This window comes from Nerophis ophidion, linkage group LG03 (genome assembly GCF_033978795.1).
Source record: "Nerophis ophidion isolate RoL-2023_Sa linkage group LG03, RoL_Noph_v1.0, whole genome shotgun sequence".
Classification (NCBI taxonomy): domain Eukaryota; kingdom Metazoa; phylum Chordata; class Actinopteri; order Syngnathiformes; family Syngnathidae; genus Nerophis; species Nerophis ophidion.
In genome coordinates, this window is record NC_084613.1 from 56,402,658 (window position 1) to 56,417,014 (window position 14,357).

At 40.7% G+C, this 14,357-nt stretch overlaps 1 protein-coding gene across 1 annotated transcript in view; it reads left to right on the forward strand.

Moving 5' to 3' along the window:
* The window catches only part of LOC133549830 (peroxidasin), a 115,110-nt gene extending 102,128 nt beyond the window's left edge, over positions 1–12,982 (forward strand). Inside the window, exons 20-23 of the mRNA XM_061895662.1 lie at positions 235–346; positions 428–560; positions 2,335–2,448; positions 11,206–12,982. Of these exons, the coding sequence (XP_061751646.1) occupies positions 235–346; positions 428–560; positions 2,335–2,448; positions 11,206–11,337 (491 nt within the window). The 3' untranslated portion in view covers positions 11,338–12,982. The remainder of the gene's footprint in view (positions 1–234; positions 347–427; positions 561–2,334; positions 2,449–11,205) is intronic.
* The last annotated feature ends 1,375 nt before the right edge of the window (positions 12,983–14,357 follow it).

Sequence of the window (14,357 nt, forward strand, 5' to 3'; positions counted from 1 at the left end):
GATGCAATCCACTTTGAACACATATAGTATATCAACTTTGCGTGTGCTGTCAGGCTCGCATGCATTTTAGTACATGCAAACCTTTAGTAAATCATGCGCTATATGTATTAATTTACAGGGTGCTGTCAGGACCACGAAACATGGAAGTCCTTAAAATGAGGACTACCTGTAGGTCAAAATATATAAAATGTTCCTTACCTAACCCTGATTTTTTGTTGTTTTTGACACCACCAGATTGCAGAACGAAGGGTCAGTTCAACGCATTGTCGTACCACTTTAGGGGGCGCAGGTCAGCAGAACACAGCTATAAAGACAGCAAACCCGTTGACAGCAGCAAAGAAAACAGGTAACCCAGCGGTGATAAGTATTACAAAATGCTATTTTACTACTTATCAGCTCAGTTTGCTTTTGTTTACACATTTTGCAGCCCTGTGGAAGAAGCCACAGAAAGCCTTCTCAATGTTACTGTGACTTCCAAGAAAAGCACTGAACCTTCAATCAATGACTTCCAGGACTTTGTCTCTGACATGCAGAAGACGATCACAAGTTTACGAAAACAGGCAAGTGTCTGTATTCATTCACACACTGTATGCAAGGTGCTCACTGTAGTAAGAAATTGAGCTTTAATGTTCGAAACCAAGCACCCTACATCAATCCCAGTCACGCTGTCATTTTTCCTATTTGTCTGTTTGTTTGTCTGTTTTTGAAATGTTTTCAAAGTTGTAGTTACTTTCCGCTGCTTTGCACCTGAAATACCCTGTGAGAAGTATGCAAAATGCATCAAACCACATAAATGTCAGAATACAGAAATACTTTCATGACTATGCCATAATACTACAATAATACAAATTACTTTAACCTTTGGTACAAGGAGAACAGCTGAGTCAATTACATCTTGATATGCGGCATGGCACCAAATCAGTGTCAGTACAGTCTGTCCCGCTTATATTGAACAACTCATCAAGTCCCGTTCTACCATGTTTTTTTTTTATTACAAGGGCTGTCAAAAATACAAGTAAACGCACGTGATTAATAACAATAAATATCAGCACCCCATGTCAAGTATAAAAGCAGATTTTTCATCCACTTTATTCTGAACGCTATTGCTCCATTACCTGAATGTCAATGCAAAGATGAGTAAAGGGGGCGAAGCATCTTTCATGTCATCTTTGCCAGTGTCGGGCCCTAAATGGCTGTCAAAGTGTACCAACTTGCCCATAGTACCTACTCATACGTCTTCTGTCCAGGCGAGATGCATGGTTTATGATTTAGAATAAACTTACAGGGAGCAGGGTAGTAAGGATGCAGCAGACCACTCGATGATGTAAACATAGGGACCCAGGGAAATGATCACGCCGCTATATATAGTTTGTCTGCGTTAGCGCTTATAATAACAAAATCACTAATACTTGGTCAGAAAATGTAAATGGAGTACTGTTGGCGGTTTTTGAATGGATTTTATGGGTGAAAGAGTGTAACTCCCTTTGGCTGCGCTCTAAGCATACTTTTATTTAAGTTTATTTACAAATTAGAATGCATTAAGAAAAAATCCATCCGTCATCATGTTTTTCATAATGATTGTGAACAATAGGCAAAATTCCAAAAAAGGTGCAGTTTCCCTGTAAGACCTTTAGCATGTCAGTATGTGGAATTAAATTATGTAATGGATTAAATACTAATGTAAAAATTGCAATGATACGAAAAGAGGTAGGATTAAATAAACTCTGCTTCTTCAAATTGCTTTTCGAACACGCTCTAATGAGAAACTTGAAATATGTTATGTATCATATTGTAATTGTATGCATGTTTGAAATAAACAAACACCAAAACCAAACCATAACCAATTAACTGTTATGAACAAGGGTTCACTGTATTAACCTCCTCATCTCCACAAAGCAACATAACAACTAGTCACACACACACACAGCAATTTAAAAGTCCACACAGTAACCTTCTGTTCACTGCAAGATAAACTTCAAAATAAAAGCATGTCACCACTAACTTGGATCTTACTCCCTTTTTCTGTATTGCTAGACACCGGAAGAAAGATTAGTGCATTTACGAAAGCTTAATTGTCATTTTAGTTAATACATAGAAGTCCATTACAGCAGCAGCTGTTAGATAAGAATATAAAATATGGTAGTATCGGTAAAATAACAATGAAAATCTGCCTTTTAATGGTGTCTACAGAGCAACGTCGCTCGACAACAGCTTATGTCGCCGTCAGTCAGATTTAGTACGTTCCGCTGTATTTACAGTGTCACATTACAGTGGGAAGAACACAAGATGGAGTTGAGATTTCTACAATAATTCTCTGTCTGTCGCATTCTCCAGATTAAACGGCTGGAAGCCCGTCTGAGCAAGACTGGCTGCACTGACAGTAATGAGCGTGTGCACACAGATGGAGAGCAGTGGAAAGAGGATCCATGCACACAATGTGAATGCAAGGTAGGTTGAACATATGTTGTTGTGATTGTACTTTAATGATCACATAGAACTAGAATGTCTCTTAGTACGGTGCAAACCTCCACCAAGGCTCAGTGTGCAACAAGATGGACATTCTGTTGGATGGACTTTGATTCCTTAGTGACACAAGCTATGTATTTGACGCTTCATGTTAACTGAAATGGATTCTTTCGTCCGCAGGTTTCCGTACAAGTAATGCAGGCAGCTCATGACATTTTTCATGAATTTGACATTTGTTTTTTATATTCCCTACCCAATTTTTTAAAAATTATTATTTAAGTAATGTCGCTTTTTAACTGCGTTTCAGTATTCCTCCCATGCAGCAGTGTGACATAAAAGTGAAAATGATCATAAAATGCTCAGAGGAAAAGAAACGGGAACCGCACGTTTAGGCTCCCTTTTTCTTGACTATCGCTATCGGCATTAAAGATAAAGTACTATAATAGTAAAGTATTATTGTTCATTAAAGCTAGAGTGGCCATTGATTCCGTGTCGTTACAAGATTAGTGGAAGAAGAGGAGATTATCCGTTCCAATTAGCCTAAAACAATATTTTAAGAAGGCAGAAATGCCTGAAAGGGGAATTTCACGATTCCTATGTAATACGTTGTAAGTCTAAGGTGGTTAACAATGACACAAATTATTAAAATCGATTTAATTGATGCTAGGACCCCCAAAACAGCAACATTTTAACATGTAACCAGCTTTTTTTAAATATTAACTTTTAGATAGGAAATATATATATATATTAGGAGTGTAAAAAATAATCGGTACAAACCGACAACTGATTTTAACTTTACAGATATAAATACATCGTTTGCCGAGCCGCTGGATCGATCTATATATAATATGCCCAGTTGGAAAGTCATTAATTGGTTGCTTTTAGATCTACTACTAAATATGGCCGCTCTAATCTTGCAAGATTTCTGTGATGAGTACCGTTTTCGTCTGGGACAGACAACAACAAAGCAACATGTCAGACAGCACCGAAAGAGTTTACAAACAATGCACCAGTGAATATTAAATCTTAAGTGCGGTTAATGTTTGAATGAAAAAAGAAGAATTGTATGGTCCGTTGGATAAAAATATGGCCATTTTTTACGTTTGGACAGCATTGATAAAGTAGCGGCAGCATGACTAATCTGAGCACTCACATGTGATTGCATTGAGACATTTAAGCCAACAATGATGATCTTGTGATGCTAATGCTAGCTGAGCGACAAACTGATTTGAAAGACTTTCATTCCCAACTTAGCCACAACTCTGCGAGGTAATCACATCAACTACTACACTGTTCATTAGGGATCTTTACCGAGTAGTTTTAGTACCGATTTCTAATTGGGTCAGTCCTTCTGGACCGTAAAGATTCTGGACTCATGATACTGCTTTCTATATTTTCTATCCAGCTGATTGTTGTAATTATGGTATGCTGTCACATTCGGTTCAGGGTGCATACAAATAACAAACTTGGAATAATTACAAATAATAAGCAACACCAAACAAAAGTTTGTCACACAACAATTCAACCTGAAAAGTTTCAAGTAAATGCCATTTAAAGGGAACTGCACATTTTGGGGAATTTTGTCTATCGTTCACAATCATTATGGAAGACGTGACGACGGATGTATTTTTTTGCATTGCATTCGAAATAGTAAACAAAGTATTTGAGCTTTTACACTAACGCTGCTGTTTAGTTTACGTGGTGGCACTTAATTATGTATTGCACTTGTGTTACTGTGGTGTTATAACACCTGTACTTGATGCACAGCTTGCTTTTCTCCGTATATGATTGTTGCTACCTGAGCAAAAAACAGTAAATACCTGGAAGCTTTTCCAAAAGTGTTTTGTTTACATCTGATTTTCTTAAAGTTTATGCATTGCAATGCCTTCAAGTTGGAATTGTAACACTTTGCAGAATAACAAAGGACAGCTTAACACTAATTGACAATATTTTTATAAATGTATTTGATGGGAAGAGAAATAGTGGACTCTTAGTGACTGACGTAAGTGATCACTTGCCTGTTTTTACAGTGATCCAAATAAACAACGAGCAAAACTTACAAAGAAAAAGACAAATAAATAATTTTGTTAGAAAAAAATCACCTGAAGCAGTTAAGGCATTCAAGGCTGATCTTTTAAATCAAGATTGGCAAAATGTTTTTGTGGAGGATACTAATGAAGCATACAATACATTACTGGATATATTTCTGACACTTTATGACCATCATTGTCCATTGAGAGAATATAAGCAAAATACTAAAAAGGGGGAGAAACCACGGAAAACAAGGGGTTTTTGTAAAAGCCTGTAAAAAAAAAAAAATAGGCTTTTCAAGGAATTTATTAAGAATCCAACAAAGGAAAATGAGGATAAATATAAAAACAGATTGACATGTATCATGAGGATGCAACAAAAAAGCTATTATGAACAAGTTTTGCATAAACATAAAAATAAGATAATTGAAACCTGGCATGTGCTTAATACTATGATTAAAAAATATAGCAAAAAGGATTTTACAGCATATCTGGTAAAAGATGACAACTCAATATTGAAAATATAGAAGAAATAACTGAGTAATTCAATAAGTTTTTTGTGAATGTTGGCCCAAATTTGTTAAAAAATATAAATTTTAATATGAAGGATGAGAAAAAGTTAAAGCGTTTATCTCACATTAAAAATTCAACGTTTCTTGACGGAGTTTGCGAAAGTGATGTGTTAGAAGTGGTCAGAAAATTCAAAAACAAAAAATCTGTCTATGGTAACAATGTGGATATGTCACTTGTTAAAGAAGTGATGGATTGTGTCCTGAAGCCCATCCACCCATCCATTTTCTACCGCTTAGTCCCATTTGGGGCCGCGGTGGGCGCTGGCGCCTATCTCAGCTACACTCGGGCGGAAGGCGGGGTACACCCTGGACAAGTCGCCTCCTCATCGCAGGGCCAACACAGATAGACAGACAAAATTCACACTCACACTAGGGCCAATTTAGTGTTGCCAATCAACCTATCCCCAGGTGCATGTCTTTGGAAGTGGGAGGAAGCCGGAGTACCGGGGGGGAACCCACGCATTCACGAGGAGAACATGCAAACTCCACACAGAAAGATCCCGAGCCTGGGATTGAACCCAGGACTGCAGGACCTTTGTATTGTGAGGCAGATGCACTAACCCCTCTTCCACCGTGAAGCCAGTGAAGCAGTTTACTTATATATGCAATAAATCTTTATCAACTGGAATTTTTCCTGACAAAATGAAAATCGCAAAAGTTATTCGAATTTATAAAAATGGTGATAAATATATGGTCTCAAATTACAGACCTGTGTCCTTACTACCTCAATTTGCAAAAGTTCTTGAGAAATTATTTGTACATAGACTTGATAAGTTCATTGACAAACATGAGCTATTATATGACCATCAGTATGGGTTCAGGAGTAATCGATCTACATCTCTAGCAGTGAGGGACTTTGTAGAAAACATAGCTACAGCAATAGAAAAAAAGCAACACACCGTTGGGGTATTTATTGATTTATGTAAAGCTTTTGACACAATCGATCAGTCCTTATTTCTGCAAAAATTGGAAAACTATGGCATAAGAGGTGTTTCACAACAGTGGTTAAGTAGTTTTTTAAGTAACAGATCTCAATATGTGGAAATTAATAAGATTAAATCACAGCCAAGAAGAATAACTTGTGGGGTTCCACAAGGCACGGTATTGGGACTTAAGTTATTTATACTTTACCTAAATGATATTTGTTCAGTATCCAATAAATTGAAATGTATTTTGTTTGCAGATGATACAAATGTATATTGTTCAGGAGAAAGACTAGAAGGAAGTCTTGAGGATAATAGAGGTTGAGTTAATTCAGCTAAAAAATGGTTTGATATCAATAAGTTATCATTAAATGATAAGAAAACTAAATGTATGGTGTTTTGTGGTGCAAGGACAAATTGTGAAGCAAAATTAAAATAAATCAAGTGGAAATTGATAGAGTATGTGAAACTAAATTCTTGGGAATAATAATTGATCATAAACTGTGTTGGAAACCGCATATTGAATATATAGAGGGAAAAATATCCAAATCAATTGCTATTCTTTATAAAGTAAGACACATGCTGAATAAGAAATGCCTGCATATGTTGAATTATTCTTTTATTTTTCCATATTTAACAAATTGTGTTGAAATTCGGGGAAATGTTTATAAAACAAACATAGACCCAATTATAAAACTTCAAAAAGGGTCATTAGAATAATACACAAAGCGTGCTACTATGAACATACCAATCCATTATTTTTAGTTTCAAAAGTATACAAATTTTCAGACATTCAGTTTTTAAAAACAATGGGAATTATGTTTTTAGTAAATTACAACAGCTTTCCAGCTTGTATTCCTAGGTTATTTCATTTAAGAGGAGAAAACTATAATTGACGGGGATATTGATTTTTGAAATAGGTAAAGCGAGAACGAATATAAAATATAAATGTATTTCAGTTTTAAGAGTGAAATGGTGGAACAAGCTCAGTGATGAGCTGAAAACATGCACTTCTTTGGTAAGGTTTAAGAAAACCTTGAAAGGTAAAATTCTTGAAAATTATAAAACATACTAACAATTACTTTCATCCCACTGATTTTTTTTTTTTAACGTTGTTGTTCCCGGCAATCTAATTTTCAGTGAAGGTATAGGATAGGCAAATATAAGCCTTGGGTTCAGCCTATTCATTTTTTGGTCATTCTTTTTCTTTTGTGTGTGTATGTGTATCATTGTCTATGTATAACCTGTACTGTAAAACTGATCACACAAAATGGTTGATTAATTGTAAGACCGAAATAAACTTATTTCATTCATTAAACTTATTTCATTCAAGTTGATACTTTTTGCTCATAATCAATGCGGGCACCACCTGTTTTGTATGTGACTATATAAAAATTAGACATATGACATTGTACTGACATCATACAAGATACATTAGGGGCTGCATGGCGTAGTGGGTAGAGCGGCCGTGCCAGAAACCTGAAGGTTGCAGATTCGATCCCCGCCTCTTGACATCCAAATCGCTGCCGTTGTGTCCTTGGGCAGGACACTTCAACCTACCGCCCTGAGATCAGTAGGTTGTGGGTTCAAACCCCGACCGAGTCATACCAAAGACTATAAAAATGGGACCTATTACCTCCCTGCTTGGCACTCAGCATCAAGGGTTGGAGTTGGGGGTCGAATCACCAAAAATGATTCCCGGGCACGGCTATCGCTGCTGCTCACTGCTCCCCTCACCTCTCAGAGGGTGAACAAGGGGATGGGTCAAATGCAGAGGACAAATTTCACCACACCAAGTGTGTGTGTGACAATCATTGGTACTTTAACTTTAACTCAAGAGTCGCTGGACTTTCTTTCACTCTGCCGTTGCCAGCAGTGAGAGGCGGCGGGGGCGGTTGGCAATACTTGTTGCCCCGCGGCTCAGAGCCTGTACGTTTGGAGTTTAAGCCAGTAGAGAAGAGTGTAGCTTCCCTCCACCTCGTGGTAGGGGGACTGGTCCTAATTCTTGTTTGTCCTTACGCACTAAACAGCAGTTCAAAGTGCCCACCCTTTTTGGATTCACTAGAGGGAGTACCGAACAGTGCTTCCCCAGGTGATTCCCTTTTGGTGCTGGGGGTCTTCAGTGCTCACATTGGGATGACCGGCCGCCCTGATCTAACCCAGAGAGTGGTGTTTTGTTATTGGAGTTTTGTGCTCGTCACAGATTATTCATAACAAACACCATGTTCAAACAAGAATGTCCATACGGTATGTGCACTTTCCACAAGGACACCTTAGGCTGCAGTTGTATTATTGACTTTGTGGTTGTGTCATCTGATTTGCTGGCTCATGTTTTGGACCCTCGGGCTCCGATGGTGGGGGAGGATGCTAGGCAGACCTGGCAGACCCAAAGGCATTGTGAGAGTCCGCTGCGAACGTCTTCCCACTTCTGGAAGAACTTTGAACATGTCACAAGGGAGGTGCTGGACATTAAGTCTACGTTACGTCCCTCAAGCTCTAGAGGCAGCCTTTTGGAGCTGTGGCCGCAAGGTGGTCGGTGCCTGCCGTGGCGGTAATCCCAGAACCTGAGGAATGCCGTGACGCTGAAGAAGGAAGCCTATCTGGTCTTTTTGGCCCAATAGACTCCATTAGCAGCGGACAGGTATTGACAGGCCAAGCGGCATGCAGCTTTGGCGGTCGCAGGGGCAACAACTCAGACAGAGGGGTTTTGGGGAATCAATGGAAAACAACTTCTGGTTTGTTTTGAAGCGATTCTGGGCCACTTCCACCGCCCAAGGAGGGGTAGCCAGTGCACTATCCACACTGTGTAGGGTGTGGATGTGGACTGCTGACCTCGAACAAGGCGTGTTGTGGCTCAGTGGAGGATATACTTCAAAGACCTCCTCAATCCTCCACCTACACATCTTACTATGAGGAAGCAGTGCCTGGGGAATCTGTGGTGGGCACTATCATTTTTGGGGCTGAGGTAGCTAAAAAGCTCCTCAGTAGCAGGGCCCCTGGGGGTGGATGAGACCTCCCCGGAGTCTCTAGATGCTATGGAACTGTCTTGGTTGATGAGACTCTGCAGCATTGCGTGAACATTTGGGGTGGTACCTCTGGATTGGCAAACCTCTCTTTAAGAAAGAGAACCGGAGGGTGTGCTCCAACTTTTGTGGGATCACACTCCTCAGCCTTCTGGAGAGGAGGCTATGCCGGAAAGTCCAACCTCGGATTCAGGTGGTGTATTGTGGTTTTCGTCCTGATCAAAAACTGTGGACCCTCTATATACTCTCGGGTCCTCCAGGCTGCAGGGAGTTTGCCGAACCAGTCTACATATGCTTTGTGGACTTGGCGAAGTGTCCCTCGGGAATTCCTGTGTGAAGTGCTCATAAACTATGAGGTACCTGACCGCCTTATTGTGGGGTCCACTCCCTGTATGATCAGTGTCGGAGCTTGCTACACATTGCCAGCAGTAAATCAGACCCGTTTCCAGTGAGGGTTTGATTCCGCCAGGGCTTTCCATTGTCACCAGTTCTGTTCATAACTTTTATGGACAAAATTTCTAGGCACAGTCAGGGTGTTGAGGGGATCCGGGTTGGTGGCTGCAGGATTACGTCTCTGCTTTTTGCAGATGATGTGGTCCCGATTACCTCATCTGGCCTTGATATTCAGCTCTCACTGGATCGGTTCGAGTGTCAAGCAACTGGGATGAAAATCAGTACCTTTACGTCCAAGTCCATGGTTCTCTCCCGGAAAAGGGTGAAGTGCCATTTCCGGGTTGGGGAGTAGATTTTGCCGAAAGGTGAATAAGCTGAAGTACCTCGCAGTCTTGTTCTTGAGTGAGGGAAAAGTGGATCGGGAGATCAACCAGCATGTCAGTGTGGCATCTGCAGTGATGCGGAACCTGTATCGATCCGTCGTGGTGAAGAAGGAGCTGGGTCGGAATTTAAAACGCTCATTTTACCTGTCAATCTCCATGCTGCCCTGGTTTCAATCCTGGGCTTGGGATCTTCCTGTGTAGGGTTTGCATGTTCGTGACTGCATTGGTTCCCTCTGGGTACTCCGGCTTCCTCCCACCTCACATGCAACCGGGGGTAGGTTGATTGGCGACACTAAATTGGCCCTAGTGTGTGACTGTGAATGTTGTCTATTGAAAACCTGGGCGAAAACCACAATACTCTTCCTGAATCCGAGGTTGGACAGTCTATTTGTGTTGGAATTGCGATAAGGTGGCGATTTGTCCAGGGTGTACCCCGCTTTCCGCCCGAATGCAGCTGAGATAGGCTCCAGCATCCCCCCCGACCCCAAAAGGGATAAGCAGTAGAAAATGGATGGATGCATAGATGGATGTACATTACCATCCTCTTCTGTGGACATGAGCTTAGGGGTTATGACCGAAAGGACAAGATCACGGGCACAAGCCGCAGAAATGAGTTTCATCCGTCAGTTGGCTGGGCTTTCCCTTAGAGATAGGGTGAGAATCTCTGTCATTCGGGAGGAATTCAGAATAAAGTCGCTGTTCCTCCACATCGAGAGGAGCCACATAAGGTGGTTAGGGCATTCTCGTCAGGATGCTCTTTAGGGAAGTGTTTAGGGCACGTCCGGCCGGTAGGAGGCAATGGGGAAGACCCAGGAGACATTGGAGGGACTATGTCTCCCGACTGCCCTGGGAATGCCACCAGATTCCCCGGGAAGAGGTGGACAAAGTGGCTGAGGAGAAAGAAGTCTGCGCTTCTCTACTTAGGCTGCTTCCCGACCCAACTCCGGATAAGCGGAAGAAGATGGTGTTTGTGTGTTTTGGACTGCAATATTGTTAAACTAAGGACACTTATCACATGTGACTAGCTTCTGTGCTATTGTGTGCTTAGCAGTTGTGTAGCTGCTATCTTCTTGTAGCCTTTAGCCCACCATGTTTACCTTTTGTAAATGACATGAATAAAATACAAGATAAGACCAACTTGGTGTGTTTATTGGAGGACATGCAGATGTTAACTGGCTGTAAAGTAAACATGCTACAAGACTGCTTGTGTCAAAGTTTAGGTGCAAGTCGATATCATCCCATAATAATTGTTTTTTTTTGCTGATATCTGATCGGGACACTCCTAGGTAATCATTACTTTGATACATCAGTGTTTTCATACTGGTTATTGTTCTGAGAGAAATCTCCGTTGTGACCACAGGGACTCTTTTATCCGGTCTAATCTAATAAGGAATGTCCTTTCTCTGTCCTCGCAGGACGCCAGGGTCACCTGCTTTGTGGAGTCTTGTCTGCCAGCCCAGTGCAAACAGCCTGTCAGGCTAAAAGGCGCCTGCTGCCCCGTGTGCCTGAACGCAGCCAAGGGGCCAAAAGCAGACCGCAGCCATTAATGAGCCTCAGGACCTATCCACCATCACACGTTTGTGTCTGAAACAGTCAAACAGCCACCAAGAGGAGGAGACTCACGAAGCCCACCAGTAGCCTGGAAACACACAATAGCCTCATTTTTTTTATCATTTTTGAACAGGGGGAGATGGTTCTGTTCTTTTTTATTTTTGTTGCCTCCTCCAGGACTAAAAGGATTCTTCTCTGATCTGGAGGACGGATGAACGCTCCCTGAGGCCTTTGCAGCGCAACAATTTAGGTTGTCCGACCCCCTTTTGGTCCGTCGCCATCAACCTGCAGGAAAGGGAAGTCGATTGAGAGGAGGCAGCCATTTTTGTTTGTTCACAAACGTTTCTCAGGTTAGATATGCCAAAAAAACACACAAAAAAAACGGTGCTATTTTACCCTTAAAATGAATTAATCACTTAATACCTTCAAAGTATTGTCTTGTATATGAAAAAGCAACATATATCCATTTTTATCACTATTGAGATCACTTTATTCAATGGAAATGACTTTTTATAAATAGTTAGGTCTTCTATTCTAAGGTGCTTTATAACAATGCATTTTCAATACAAACAATGTGAAGCCCTATGGAAAATTCGGATGAAAGAAAAATGTCTACTGATTTCTGATGGTCGTCGTGTTGTGAACTTTGTCCCCAGTAAGAGCCAACGTCCTCTGCAGTAGACATGTGTTTGTGGTTTATTTCTTTAGTCAGAAAAAAAATAGCCCTGTTATACATGTCCACTGCAGTGGACGACCGCCGTAGTATTTACTTTTTAAGTCCGCACTACTCATAACTGAAGGACTGCATTGATTTACTGCTGGGCCTGCAGCGCTGGATCACAAAGTCTATGCGTTCAATTGCATTGAACCGTGTGATCATGTTCACTTCAAAAGGGCGCATTTCCCCCTTTTTTAGTAGAGAATTGCCCCGCTAGTGTTTTCTTTGCCAAACTTTGTTGAAAGTTACATCATTAAGCCAAGCACGCTGCGCAGGGCAAGGCTTCTTTAACCCTCTGACCCTCATTCCACGTAATGGAAGCCATATGGGAGGTGGGAAGGGATTTAGTGACAATCAAAACACGTTACGCATGCAAAAAGACGGGATACTTCTTGTATGAAGCATACACCACATGCACACACTTTTAACGTTCCTCCTCATTGTGTTCTGTAAACGGTGACGTCCAAAGCAAGCATCTGTCATTAAAGCGATATAATACTGTCTGGAATGTTCCATTCAGGACGGGTTTTTACATGAAACTGTGTTTACAGTTGTGTATTTGCTTGCTCTCTGCTTGTACCACAAACAAATCCTCCGATGTGTGCTAGTTTAAGTTTCAAAGCTCTAGGAGGTTTCTGTTACCTTGGATAAAATGTTTTTGTTTATTTGGAGTGTTTCTTTTTGTTTGTTTGTTTTTCAGTAACCTGCCCCTTTCCCCCCCCTCTTAAAACGTGTCAATACAATGCAAGACTGAACATGCCTTACCAACACTGTCCCTTTTACGACTGATCAACGGGGCTCCACTACTTAGTACCTATCATGACATTTGTATTGTATGTTTGCCAAATAATGGTTTGCACTGTAATCTATGCCTCTGAACAGTAATAATAATAATTAAAAAAATAAGCCACTTTTGAGTTCTATACTGGGGTTTTTTTTAGCACCAGCAAGGCTCATTAAATTTTTCAAAAATCTGTATCAATTTTGCTTCATAGACCTTTTATAAAATCCCAGTTGAACTTTTTTTTGGGTAAAATTTTTTAACAATTACAGTACTACCTCAACTTATCAATCAATCAATCAATGTTTATTTATATAGCCCTAAATCACAAGTGCCTCAAAGGGCTGCACAAACCACAACGACAGCCTCGGTAGGGCCCACATAAGGGCAAGGAAAAACTCCCCCCAGTGGGACGTCGACCATGATGACTATGAGAAACCTTTGAGAGGACCACATATTTGGGCAACCCCCCACCCCCCTTCTCCGTCCCCGTCCCCCAGGGGGCCGTAAGCAATGGATGTCGAGCGGATTTAACATGATACTGTGAAAGTCTAATCCATAGTGGATTTAACGTAACTGTGAGAATCAAATCCAAAGTGGAGGCGAATCAGCAGCGCAGAGATGTCCCCAACCGATACATAAACTTACAAGTTTAAATGGTTCCGTAATGGAGCTCTTAACTCAAAACAGCGATGCCTTTTAAAAAAGGTTGGATAAGAAATCTATGGAAAATAAACAATACGATAAATGTACTACTAACAACTTCATCAGTTTAATAAAGTAATGTAATAATAAAGTTGAGTTTTTACCCTGGGTAGTGAACTTCTATGGTATGTCCTTTCAGCTGCTTCTCCATCAGTCACACCATCAATAGCTTTTCCATATTTTCATGGATAAATATCCGCCGTTTGGATATTATTTTCATATTCTTGGCTGGCGTTGGACTTATTCTGCTTTAGAATGGTGCAGACTGGCAGTGATACGCCCAAATTGTTTTGTCCAGTCATGTTTTTAATGATTTAATTCGATAAATATCATCCCCTTCCTATTCTCCTTCACACTCACTTTCTTCCTTCCCATGGTTGGAAAACAATGGATGTCAACCTCTAGCTATCAGCTAATGCTAGCGAGTAAGATCAGATGTTTTGGGCAGAACTTATGGCGTTTACTGTGACATTTGCTAAACTAACTAATGACGGGAGATGCTTGTAACGCAATTTTTTTAAATGCAATCTAAAGCATGACAATTACTGGATAGACAGCTCTTCTTTCAAAACACTCTTAAGTTGTAACCACTCTTAAATTGAGGTACCCCTGTAATGTAAATGGAGACGACCAAGAATAGATTTGACGCCACCTATAAAGTATGCATTGGAACTTTGCTCCGAATACCCACGTGGTACTTATTAAAAAGTAGTGGGGCGGGGATCCGCAAGCCTGGGGATTATGTGTGCATTACCACCACTGTGGAAAGTGAGCTTGTGGAACTCTGCAGTACACTTCCACAAGCTCCACAA